The sequence below is a fragment of the Salarias fasciatus genome, chromosome 15 (genome assembly GCF_902148845.1).
Source record: "Salarias fasciatus chromosome 15, fSalaFa1.1, whole genome shotgun sequence".
Taxonomy (NCBI): Eukaryota; Metazoa; Chordata; class Actinopteri; order Blenniiformes; family Blenniidae; genus Salarias; species Salarias fasciatus.
In genome coordinates this window covers 9,430,198-9,442,463 of record NC_043759.1, presented here as the reverse complement: position 1 = coordinate 9,442,463, position 12,266 = coordinate 9,430,198, and the positions used below count along the sequence as shown (strand labels likewise).

General features: G+C 44.1%; 2 protein-coding genes across 3 annotated transcripts; one reads left to right on the top strand and one right to left on the bottom strand.

Annotated features, from left to right (window-relative positions):
- Positions 1-361: 361 nt before the first annotated feature.
- On the top strand, positions 362-6,826 carry slc2a12 (solute carrier family 2 member 12). The gene is made up of 6 exons (XM_030110524.1): positions 362-484; positions 1,046-1,166; positions 3,570-4,838; positions 4,923-5,045; positions 5,420-5,552; positions 5,641-6,826. Exons 2-6 carry the CDS (start codon positions 1,073-1,075, stop codon positions 5,744-5,746), a joined length of 1,725 nt encoding a protein of 574 aa, XP_029966384.1. The 5' UTR covers positions 362-484; positions 1,046-1,072; the 3' UTR covers positions 5,747-6,826.
- A 14-nt stretch (positions 6,827-6,840) lies between these two features.
- Positions 6,841-11,476, bottom strand: tbpl1 (TBP-like 1). 2 transcript variants are annotated; one of them, XM_030110525.1, is made up of 7 exons: positions 11,428-11,476; positions 10,019-10,257; positions 9,831-9,913; positions 9,253-9,316; positions 8,828-8,931; positions 8,432-8,526; positions 6,841-8,177 (listed from the first exon to the last, which is right to left on the bottom strand). In XM_030110525.1, exons 2-7 carry the CDS (start codon positions 10,151-10,153, stop codon positions 8,095-8,097), a joined length of 564 nt encoding a protein of 187 aa, XP_029966385.1. In that variant the 5' UTR covers positions 10,154-10,257; positions 11,428-11,476; the 3' UTR covers positions 6,841-8,094. The 2 variants fall into 2 exon arrangements, with proteins under 2 accessions (XP_029966385.1, XP_029966386.1); XM_030110526.1 differs by having other exon boundaries at positions 10,019-10,258; positions 11,191-11,473.
- Positions 11,477-12,266: the final 790 nt, after the last annotated feature.

The following is a 12,266-nucleotide window of genomic DNA, read 5'->3' as shown; positions in this document are numbered from 1 at the left end:
TGTGTTTGTTGTAAAATGCTGTATGAGGAGAGGACACTATTGATACAGGTGCTTTATAGTCGTGATTACAAGATAATTTTTATTTTTTTATCATCCATGATTGTAGTTTCAAGCAATAAAAAGAACGCCACCAAGGTTTCCATTCAGAAACTCCTCGTAAAGAACCACAGCAATTAGATATTTCACTTCAGGAATTCATCATTGTTAAATTATTAAATGCTTCTGCAAGCTGGATCAATTCCCACCAATAGGAAACGAGAATGGGCGTTCCGCGTCAAATCCACGCATCCGATTGGTCGCTGCGACAGAAGGGGGCGGGGCTAAGCGAAGGCCTCACCAAAACAAGCGGAGTGTGCGCACCGCCGCCACGAGCGCAGGAAAAGTGAGCATCGGAGGAAAAGTGCGACAAACTGCCGAGCCCGGAGCGGATGGCCCGAAAAGCTGGGATCTGAGCGACAGACGAGAGACACAGCCGGGGTGTCAGGTAGGAGCGAGCCGCTGACACGCGCTCCGGAAGACGGTTCAACTCCGTGCCGATACACGTGCACACTTCCAAAGAAGTAAAAAAAAAAAAAAAAAAAAAAAAAAAAGAATTCAGGAATCACCTTGCTCGGGTTGCAGAAACAAAAGCAGAGGGTTTGTCAGCTGCTGTACTCGCTGTCATGAGATGCTGCAGTTGTGAGGACAGTCAACAGCTTCTTCTCTCTGCACGAGACAAACTTTCACGAGCCGCAGTCTTGGGGAGAAAACGTGCAAATACTCCAAACAGCTGAGTGTCAGAGTCGGCCTCCCGGAGCTGGGCTGCTTGACAGGGCTTTAAGTTTAACTTTGAGCTGCCGAAGCAAACAAACAAAAAAAGTTCTGATATTTTTACATTTTTTTTTACTTTTTCTACCAAATGCAGACTAATGAAGTAATCTGTTGGATCAGTTGGTCAAAATAATCAACACATCAGCTCATACCAAGCTGGCAGCACATGTCATCACTTGTCAAGTTGCAGCATGAATATTTTGCTAAATTACATAATCTTTTTCATTTCTTCCAGGCCTACTGTGATTGGTGGAAACTGAAGATGGATCCCAACAGTGAGTCTAAGAAGATGACCTCTCACCTCCCATGCAATGTCTCTTCTGAGACCCAGAGACTGACCCCACCCAAAACATCAGGTATACAAACACGTCACTCCAATCGTACCTGTGAGTAGATCAGTTTGCAGGAGGTGATTCGGTGGTTTGGCACAGAATTCCTCTATTCAACGATAAGTAAAAAGATAAGATACATTAAATAAGATTAAGATAAAACACATTATAAAACGCGAGGGAGATAAAAGCAGCATCTGATATAAAAACTGAGAACATAAAGTTAAAAATTGAGATAAGAACTAATAAATAGAATATATAAAAATGAAATAAAGTGCAGTGCGTCTTATTCAGCTCAGCTAGAGAAACGAAGTTGTTTATAATGTTGTGTCTGAACTCGAACCCTTTATATGGTTGCACTTGCTCTGTTTTCTGATCTTTAATTACAGTGAGTTTTTCTGAAATCAGTAACCATGTCTTTAGTTTCTGATATGTTCAGTTGATGGTAGGAGTCCCCAAAACACTGTCCAGAGTCATCAGTAACTGTTAAGAGTGCCTGTGGAGGAGAACCTGGTGACTGTTATGCAGCCCACCGTATTTTCAGTGATTTCAGTGTTCTAACAGTCTTTTGGTTAAAATGTGCGGCTGGATTGTTTTTAAAGTCGAGGAGACGGCGGTAAATGAGTCTTGCAAATGTTCCTTTAGTCTCCACACTTAACATCCTCCGAATAATTCATGATATTTGGTGAACCTTTGTGAATGTTGAGTTTAAAGTCATGTTTTTAACGCAGTGTTTCTTTGAACTTTAAAGAATTTACACGAAACTCACCAAACATGTTTCTTTGTCTAAGAATTCCAAGTGATGATCAATCGCCCGAGGGGGAATTAAAGAAAAAAAAGTTTGCGGCATCTTTTACTCTTCCACTTTGATCGTTTATCGCTCTGCGCTTCGTGATGAAACCAGCTGTTTATGACAGCGTTTATGCTGCTATCTAGTTAACCTGACCTGTGTGACACACATAACATCTAACCCAGACTGGAATCAGGATTTTATTGTTATTCTTTAGATAAACAAACTCATCAATACAATCCTTTTTTTTCTCTCTCTCTCAACAATAGATTTAAACTTATTAAACTTCAGGTTATCTCTGTTTCCAGCTCTGCACGAGAAAGCCGTCTATCAACACTATTTTGACCGGTTTTTGTTAATAAGTACCTTGTTACCGTGGGCCGACAGGCGCTGAGGTGTGTAGCTCAGTTCAGAAGAATGCGAGCGATTTTCTCGGTATTCGACGCGATGCAGCTAGCGTCGCTTCCCACCGCACGTTTTGGGGAACAGCGAAGCAGATCGAACGGGTGGGGGTCAGCTCCACCGCCAATGAAAATATCTGCCAGGCCCTCCAGTTTGCAGCTGCGTCTTTGGTTTTCTTTAACGTTCAATGCAAAACTTCAAACGATGACAAAAGGTCTCGCAAGCGTGACCCCAGCACTCTCGACGTACAGCTGCACATGCAGCTGTACGCTGCGGCTTCCTAATGAATGGATTCAGCCGACTCGCATGTGCTAATCAACGATAGTATTGATCGCAGCGATACGGTGCCGTTAAGATCAATCAGTCATTCTGACGTTTACTGCGGCCCGTGTTAATAGCGCGGCAATTGTGCAACTTATCTCATCAGTGTAGGATAAGCTCATCCATTTTCTATTTGCTCCCCATCGGTCTGACTGCAGTGATCGAGCAGACTCGACCCTCCTCTCACATGTCCAACACACACACACACACACTCACACTCAAACACACACTGAATCATTACTGCTCACAAGATCAAGTCATCTCCCCTCTTTTGAACCTCTGACCTCTAATTCCACGCAGTCAGCGCTGGTGAAGCCACTTCACGGCTGGGTGGAACCTGCAGGGAGAGAGAGTGCACAGAGAAGCATTTTGCCCACAAACAATGAATTGACTGTTTTTTGGACTTTAGTCTACTTTCAGGTTGTACATCAGGTTGTCATTCAGCATAACCAAAATGAATACTTTTTCTTGTTTTTTGTGTTTCTCTCCTCATGTAACCAGTCAACCCAGTTACACAATGATCACGCAGAGTTACACACTTCCTGCGCTACATACTACACTGCAGCTGGCTTATCTATACAGTCTAATGAGTCGACTTGATAGAGAACAATAAAATAAAAAGCTGGAATCAGAAGCTGTTGGTCCTGATGTCCTGTCTTTAGTGCGAGCTTGAAAGAGAAGAGGACAGCCTGAGTCCAATGTGACTAATTGTGACTATTAGATTTAAAATGTGCCCAAAGACACATCCTTTAACCCGTCTTTATTCTGGTTTATCCGACTCGTGAAGAGCTAGAATGAAGTCAGGTCTTCTTCATTACAGCGTCAAACACAAGGTTGCTCTTGTGTGGCCTGATCGAGATCTGGACTGGTTTCTGTGTTCTGACTCCCGCTCTCCCCGTGTCTGTTCCCGCCTCCAGGCTGCAGCTGGCTGGTGGCGGTGGCGGCTGTGGCGGCCTCTCTGAGCGGTCTGATGCTGGGCTACGAAATGGGCCTGACCTCCGGCGTCCTCCTGCAGCTGCGGGGCCTCCTCTCCCTCTCCTGCAGGGAGCAGGAACTGCTGGTCAGCTCCCACCTGCTGGGCGCGCTCCTCATCTGCCTGGCCGGCGGCCCCGTCCTCGACCGCTACGGCCGGCGCTGCTCCCTGCTCCTGAGCGCCGCCATGGTGGTCGGGGGGACCGCGGTAGCCGTGGTCGTGACCTCGCTCGTGGCGGTGACGCTGGGCCGGGTGATAGTGGGCATGGGGACGGCCCTGTCGGGCACGGCGGCGTGCCTGTACATCGCGGAGATCTCGCCGAGGGAGCGGAGGGGCCTGCTGGTGACCCTGTACGAGCTGATGCTGGTGGTGGGCGTCATGCTGGGGTTCGGCTGCAGCTACGCCTTCGCCACCGTGCCCCACGGCTGGGCCTACACGTTCGGCCTGGTCATCCCGCCGGCGCTGCTGCAGATCGGCGCGCTGCTGTTCCTCCCGCCCAGCCCGCGCTTCCTGGTCGGGCGGGGCGACGTGGAGCGGGCGCGCGCCGTGCTGACCCGGCTGAGGGGCGGGGTCAAGGAGCACGTGGACACCGAGCTGAGGGACATTCAGGGAGGGCTGAAGGAGGAGTCGGAGCACAGCTTCGGAGAGCTGTTCAGCACCAAGGCCAACCTGCGCTCGCGGCTGCTGACGGGCGTGGCGCTGGTCTTCCTGCAGCAGGTGACCGGACAGCCCAACATCCTGTCCTACGCCTCCCCGCTGCTGCGCAGCGTCGGCTTCGACAGCGACGCCGCCGCCACGCTGGCCTCCACGGGGTTCGGCATCGTCAAAGTGGTGGGCACCATCCCCGCCGTGCTGCTGGTCGACCGCCTGGGACCCAAGAGCTTCCTGTGCGTCGGCGCCGTCACCATGGCGGTGTCGCTGGCCGCGCTGGGCACGCTGACGCTGCAGAGCCACACACACCTGACGAGCCTGTGCAAAAGTCCAAACGCACTAAACCACACGCACGTGCAGTGGGACTCAAACAGAACTTCTCTGGACTTGGACAGCAGCGACGTTTTCCCGACTGTTCCAAGCCAGTGGAGCGGCGAGGAGCTGGAGGACTGGGCGTCAAGCGGAGAGATCACTCGTATCGAAGTGTCCTCCTCTCTGAAGTGGGCCTCGCTGATCAGCCTGCTCGTGTACGTGGCGGCTTTCTCCTTCAGCCTCGGGCCAAGTACGTTCTCCGCCGTGCACACTCACGTGTCGTTTACAACTTGCCAGTAGAAGATATGACCGTACAAATCTCTGTGTGTTTTAGTGACGTACGTCGTCCTCAGTGAGATCTTCCCGATGGGAGTGCGAGGCAGGGCCGTGTCGGTGGTGTCGGCTGTGAACTGGGCTACAAACCTCCTCATCTCCATGACCTTCCTCACGGTTACAGGTGATGATGACTCAGGATTACTTAGAAGAGCGATGAATACACCAAGTGTGAAATCTGTTATTGATTTTCATATTGTAGAGTTCATGTAGCTGATATGAGGCGGGGAAATTCCCACTTCTGGGCTGAGACCACAAGCCGGCGTCATGAAAATCTGCAGATTAATATAATTTAGACGCATTAGTTCCACGCCAATGTAAATATCTCTGTCATGTAAACTTTGTGGTCAGAGGAGTGAGGTCTGGCTATTCTAGTGCAACTGCAAAAAGCTTATTTATTGTAGAATGCATTTTGTTGCAGATGTTCAAATATCACGTTTGCTTCTTAAAGATTTTCAAAACTTTAACAAAAAACATTTAATTTCTTTTCTCTTACAGAAAAAATTGGTGTCCCAAATGTAATCTTCCTGTATGCGGCTATGAGCTTCATCCTGCTGGTGTTCGTCATCCTCTGCGTCCCGGAGACCAAAGGCCGCACTCTGGAGGAGATCTCAAAAGAGCTGGCCAAGAAGTGAGTGACTGATTAGACAAAAAACCCCGAAACAGCAAACTGATTTTTTGAAAATGACGTGTTTTGATTCTTCATTTTTTTATTCTAGGAAGAACTTCGAGGTGAGGATTTGCAAACCGGTTCAGCCTCAGCAGAGCCTGATTCGCACCGTCAGCTCTTCCACGGAGATCCCAGCAAACGCCAAACTCCTTTAACGCGCCGCCGCTCGACCCCACCGGAGAGTCGGGTGCAAAGCTCAAGAAAAGACGACTCCGCATCTGTGTATTTCCTGCAGTCACAGCTGGTTCCTGTCATGCAGTCTCTTTTTTTTTTTTTTTTTTAAGCATCAGGTATGATGTGAATCACAAGAAAACTATTATAAAGTGTTGTTGAGGATAGCTCACTCATATCTTAATCACTCAAACTAAAAAATACATAAATGAAATTTCCCTCGATTATTTAATGCTTTTCTTTAAGAAAAGACAGACCAATTGTGATTCCAAACTATTGATCCGTGGACTTTCTGTGTGGAGTTTGCATATTTTCTCTATGCATTTCTCTCTACATCTAAAAAACAAGCATACGGGCTGTTTGGTATCTCTGCATTGCCGCGAGGTTTCGATTTCACGTGTGCCACTGTCCGAACCGTGTGTGTGTGTGCGTGTGTGAGCGGGTGGATGTGATAGATCATTGAATAGATCCTGTTAGGTGCGCTGAGGCCGGCCAAGCAATAAAATGGTGCAATATTAGTAAAGTCCACCCACCCTGCTGTGGTTACATAACATATTAGTAATTTAAAAACGGCTTGTGCGACATGTAGACAACTGTACACTAAAAATGTATTTTTGTAGCTTTTTTTTTCTCTCAATGGAGTGGGAAAGTAATTCGTTCTTTTTTTTTTTAACTAAGATATTTTTGAGTGATTCCAGCAATTTCTCAGGAAAAGCTCTTTGTCTTTTGTTTGCGTTTTGTGGGCGGATCCCATCAGTGCGGCTAATTGACAGGTCTCTGCTTCAGTGATGCAACATCTGATACTGGTGTCATAAAATGTGTAAAAAGTGCCGAGTGAATGTTTTTATTGGTACCAGCAATGCAAAATGACATTTGTTAAATAATTTAGATTTTTTTTTTTTAACTGAAATAAAGCTTTTTTTTTTTGTCTGACTTATTAAAATTGCATTTTTTTTAAATCTATTTGTGCCATCACATTTTTTTTTTTTTATTATTTTTAGGAGGATTCTGTGCAGAAACTGGGGACATGCAGAGCATTCACCAAAACAATCAAAGCAGAAACGTGTGTTCCATGTTGGCCAGTTAAACCATCAGTTTATTTTTATACAAAATACAAAAAAATTGTGCCACAATATCTGCGTACACGGGCTCAAAAAGTACTCCATTACACACATACAACATATCAAAGCTTTTATCAACATCTTTCCTGATAGATGCATTAAATATATACATACCCATGCTAAGCCCAATAAACCCGCCGGGAGTCCTCGTTAGTTCAGAAACGTTCCGCATCCCTCTTTCTCGTTTTGTGAAACTTGACTTGTTTAGTTTTGCAGACTGTGTGAAATTTTTCTGACTGTAGCCCCTGAACACATTGTTTACTGTAAAGAGTTGCTAAAATGTTTTTGTTGTGTTTCTTGAACTTTTTAAGGGTTTGTTCACGTTGAATGTGGCCGAGTTTGAACAACGTGTCTTTAATTCTCTCACCTTTTCCTCAATAAACGAGTAATTTTGAATGAACAGGCTAGTTGTGTTATGGTGATTTGAGTGACTAAAAATCACACTGTTGAAGCGTAAGAAAACGAGTGCGTACAAAGGTTAGGAAATGATGCAGTGAAACCGTCTGTGTGTGTGTGTGTGTGTGTATTCTAAACCAATCCAAAAAAGGTTAACTCAGAAGTGAATGAATGGACGATGAACATGGGAAACATGTACATGTTTCTGCCAGAGGACCTGCTCTCACACTGTGTACACTTGTAACAGCCTCACTGTTTATTTCACTCCCGACCACAATAAGGGTTTTAATGCTGAGGAGTCTTTAGTGTAGGAACCTTCCCTAACAAGGTATGGACGGAGATTCTTCCAAAGAAAAGTGCCAAACGGGACAACTTCCTGCACACAGAGTTACATGTGAGGCTTCTCAATCTTAACGCACTGAGTCGCCACTGTGTTAAGCATTAATAATTAATAGTTACACCGATCGTTCTTTGTCCATGCAAAAGAAAACAAAACAGCAAAAGCAGAGTCAGATTGAGTCTATCAGATAAGGAGGGGTTCTTTCTTCTAAATATTATTAAACTTGGAAGACGTTTGCAGTATTAGGCTGTTAAATCAGAAGAACCCAAATACAGCAACATTAAAACCTGGTGATAAAAAACCTTTTTCTTCAACTTTCAACAAGGGTCATTTTAATATTGAGTTCAAATTGAAGTGGGTCAGTCGTGTTAGCAGTGTGTGGCTGCCGCCATGTAGTGACGGAAACAAGCGAACCCATCCCAAGACAGCGTGCGTCCTCATCAGTCTCCACCTCTCTGTCTCGCGCGGTTTCCCTTCACTTGCAGAGCGGCTTCTGAACCTCGAACAGCAGCGGATAGACCTGCTCCACCGCTGTGGCCACATTCTGCACGTTTGGTCCTGAGACAACACGGAGGGGGAAATGGAGCAACTTCAAACAACGTCTCGCCGTGTGCTTCAAGCGTCACCTGAAAATTCACTCGGCCACATAACAGGCAGCTAAACTATTTCCCCGCGGGCTGAAATTCTTTGGGGAATTGGGTTATTCACAAACCTCTTTGCTGGTGCTAACAGACATTATGACAACATGACCTCAATCCGGTAAGCTGTGAGTGCAGGAGGCTGAGAAAGGTTAGGTACGGAGGAGGAGATACCTGTAACAGTGAGGCTGCCGGTAGAGAACACTTGTATGGTCGCCTTTAGGTTTTTGATCCTGTACGTAGCAGCAGGATGGAGCTCGGGCTCATAGCTGGTACACACACACACGTGCACAGTTAAGTTGAATCAACATATAGATACATTACAAAAACATGTGTATGCCTCTTGTGAGGACTGCTAATAATCATCACAACAACCACTAGATGATAATCATGATTCATTTCCAGTCTTCTGAGCTGTGTGAAGAATACGGACTCCAGCTTCACACCACCAGAGGTCATCATCCACAAGCACACAGAACAATCCTTCCCAGAGGCTCACTGATCGGTGCAACACCGCTTTCAAATCATCGGCCGTTGTTAAGGGCTTCAAGACACGGAGGACTGAATTACCTGGCGATGGGCCGGTTCTTCACTGTGAAGTCTATAAGATGGACAGCGAACGGCATGGAGCAGACAGCCAGCACGTTCACAACTTTGAAGGCTGAAAATCGAACCTGAACACACCACATAGACAAATATTCATGTTTGGATAGCTACACATATTTTCCTTTACATAACTAAAGGTAAACTCTTCCTTTGGCTTCAGTGCAGCATCTTCAAAGGTGCAAGCTACAAACCCATTTCAATAGCTTCTTTACATTCTGTATTTTGCATCAGGTTAAGTGTCTTGAATCAGACAAAAGGGACATCACATATGTGACACAAACGCTTATGTTTCTACACACTGTCAGGCATGTTTTTATCACAGGTTTCAAAGGAAAGTGTTCTCTGTAACAAAGCAGTTCGTCTTCAACTACATACAACATTGCTCTCACCTTGAAGCCTAGTTTTTGCAGACAGCGGGCGAGCCTGCGAGCGCCCAGCTTTGCCTCATCCTCACTGACAATCAGAGAAGGGCAGCACAAAAATATGTTAGACATGTATCGAACAGCCTGTAAAACACACACAGCATTGATCTGATCTCAGCAACAAATAAAAAAAAACCAAGCAATTAATCATCACCAAATGAGAACAATCTCAACATAAAGCCAAAGTTCTTGTTATATTCTGCTGCAAAAAAACACAGTGAAATGTCCAAAAATTTCTCATGGAGCAGTCGTATAAAGCATGTTTTTAGAAACTCACCCTGATGGCATGTCTTTGAGTTTGCTAGCAATAAGGTATCTATCTTTCATGCCACTGTCACAGATCTCTCTGCTCGGATCTCAGATCTCTTAAGAAATTTGTCAAATAAATCAATGTTTTCTTTGAAATTTTTATAAATTGCCTGGTGGCTTGGCGGACTGGATAGGAACTGTTTCAGTGCTGGTTTTGGTCAACAGGCATTAAATTTGCAACCCTCACCGTTTGTGTCTATATGTCCAAGAATTCATTTTGTGTGTGGATTGCTTACCTTGTTGCACCTGTGCAGATGATTTTCCCTGAGGACCAGATTGAGGCCGTTATCTTGGGTTTACGGAGTTTCATCAAGACTTTCTGAAAACAAAACCAATGACAAAGATATCAGTGTCCTTCCATAACTGACCCTTTCTAAGTCAAAACAAAAAGAAAGTCCTCTTCCACCAAGTTCGGTATCCTTACCCCTACTTCAGGTTTATAGATCACGTTGGTTCCCTCCAAGGCAATGGTGCGCAGGTTAAGGTGACACCTGGTCCTGAAGGTGGCCACCACATTGGTGATGATTATATCAAGAGCATCGTCATTGTTGGAATCCATGAGGAAGTGTGTGGCGTGGCAGGAGGACCACCGGGGCTTTCTTCTCACACATTCATCGCCGAAAGCTTCAACACCATCATTTCATGGATGACAAGGAGACTCAGCTAAGCACAGAAAAAAAAGAAGAGAGGGTTTATTAGATGTTGAAAGTCAGAAAGTATTCGGCATTGGGAGAACATGCAAACTCCATACTGAAAGCTTATATTTGAACACATGATCTTCTAAATGTGATGGGAGAGTGCTAAAGGGAAACATTTAAGCTGAAAGGTTGATTGACTAAAACAAAGACTGGCTGGATGTCATTTGACCCTTGAAGTACAGTTTACCTCCTCCTTCAGCTCTCGTGAGACAGGTTAGTTTTACCCTACAGGTAATGTGTTGTTACTATAGCAATCCTGGAGGTGGAGGGAGAGTCTGGGGACAGGGAAGTCAGGACATCCTTGCTTTCAGACTGCTGCCCCCGCCACCCGGTCACGGATAAGCGGTTAAAAACGGATGAATGGAGAAAACTTTGCGCTAAATTTCTCCATAACTCTACAGAAGCAAAACACAGGAAAGTGGAGCGTCTCTGAAGAGAAGATGTGACACCAAAGACTAATCAATCCAGAAACTCAAAACGGCCAGATATACCTGCAAATACGTGGGAGGAATTATTAAGATGCAACGAGGAAACGCGAGTTATTTTAATAATTTTCCTCTGGCATCAATATTCAACAACCGCCTCCGTAATTCACAGCACCGTTATAACAGCACGCATAAAACAACAACAAAAAACAACAACACAACGCAACATCAATCATCGTGAAAACATACAATTAATGCAGTGGCATTAAATATTCCTTGCAGTATCTTCATGTGTCGATGCATCTAAGGGCTATTTATTAACGATGCTAACAAATCTGCCGAACAATACGACTTTCAACAGTTGGTCACAGAATAAGAAAACATAACTGTGATTGTTAACAAATATCCACAACATCGTGATATAAATTAAAGAATTAATGCGATAGTCTGAGGCCAATGTTGTGAAGCTCCTCGTTAGCTAGCAACAAAGAGGCAGTAATGAATGAAAAGTTGTTAGCTTCGCTAGCTAACAGCTAGCAAGCGTCACACTGAGGACGAGGAAGTTCCTTCATTTACACCGTTATCTGTATTTTAATGAGAGTACTGTGAATCTAAAACGCTCGCTAAAGGTCTCCTGCTGCCTCTTTATTGCTCTCGGAACCATTACTCTGATAAACTAGCCTGGAAAATGGTAGAATTTGTGGACTAACCGCTTCCTTTGCAGACAAGCGAACAGCAAACATGCTAACATCCGGCACTTGTGTGTTTCAAAATAAAGGACAACGGAAGTTCACCTTACGACCTTCAAAATATAAGCACATGGGAAACATCGATATCAAACATTGTGTCTCTGGGAAAAAATACCAAAGATGTGAATGACATGCAAATAATGAACTTATATCAAATTCTGTGAGCCTCAAAATGTGGTACATACCCTGTTGGCACGTGGGATAAAGTTCTAAATATATATTATTAATAAAATGTATTTTAAAATATAAAAAGTGATGGAAATAGTAAAAAAACAAACAAAAAACGTACAAATCAGCAAATACATAGGCATATGAAATTCATATTTAAGATAAGCATAAGTCCTTTTTAAATATGAATAAGACTTTGGGGAAAAAACAACCTTATTTCAGCTCACGCATCAGCTGCATGTTTTTAAGAAGTGCATTTTTAATATGTAATTGGAAAGTCAAATTATCTCTTTTGTGCAAATTAGAACAACACAAATATCAAAACACACAATTTTATGCATGATTTTAATTTTCTTCTTCGTTTTCTAGAAGTGACAACTCATTCTGTTACACATCGCCATAGTTTTGCCACAATTTGAAAAAAATAAATGTAATATTTTGTTGCTTGAGTTATTGTTATTTGTAAGATTCTTTGATGCACAAATGTGACTGTTAAATCAACACTATGCTTAAAAGGCTCGTCTTAACACAACTTTAAGACAACAGCATGTAACCTTTTCAGTATTTATGATTTATTACCATTTAAACTATGTGGATTAGTAACATTTCCAAGCAAAATGAGCACATCTGGA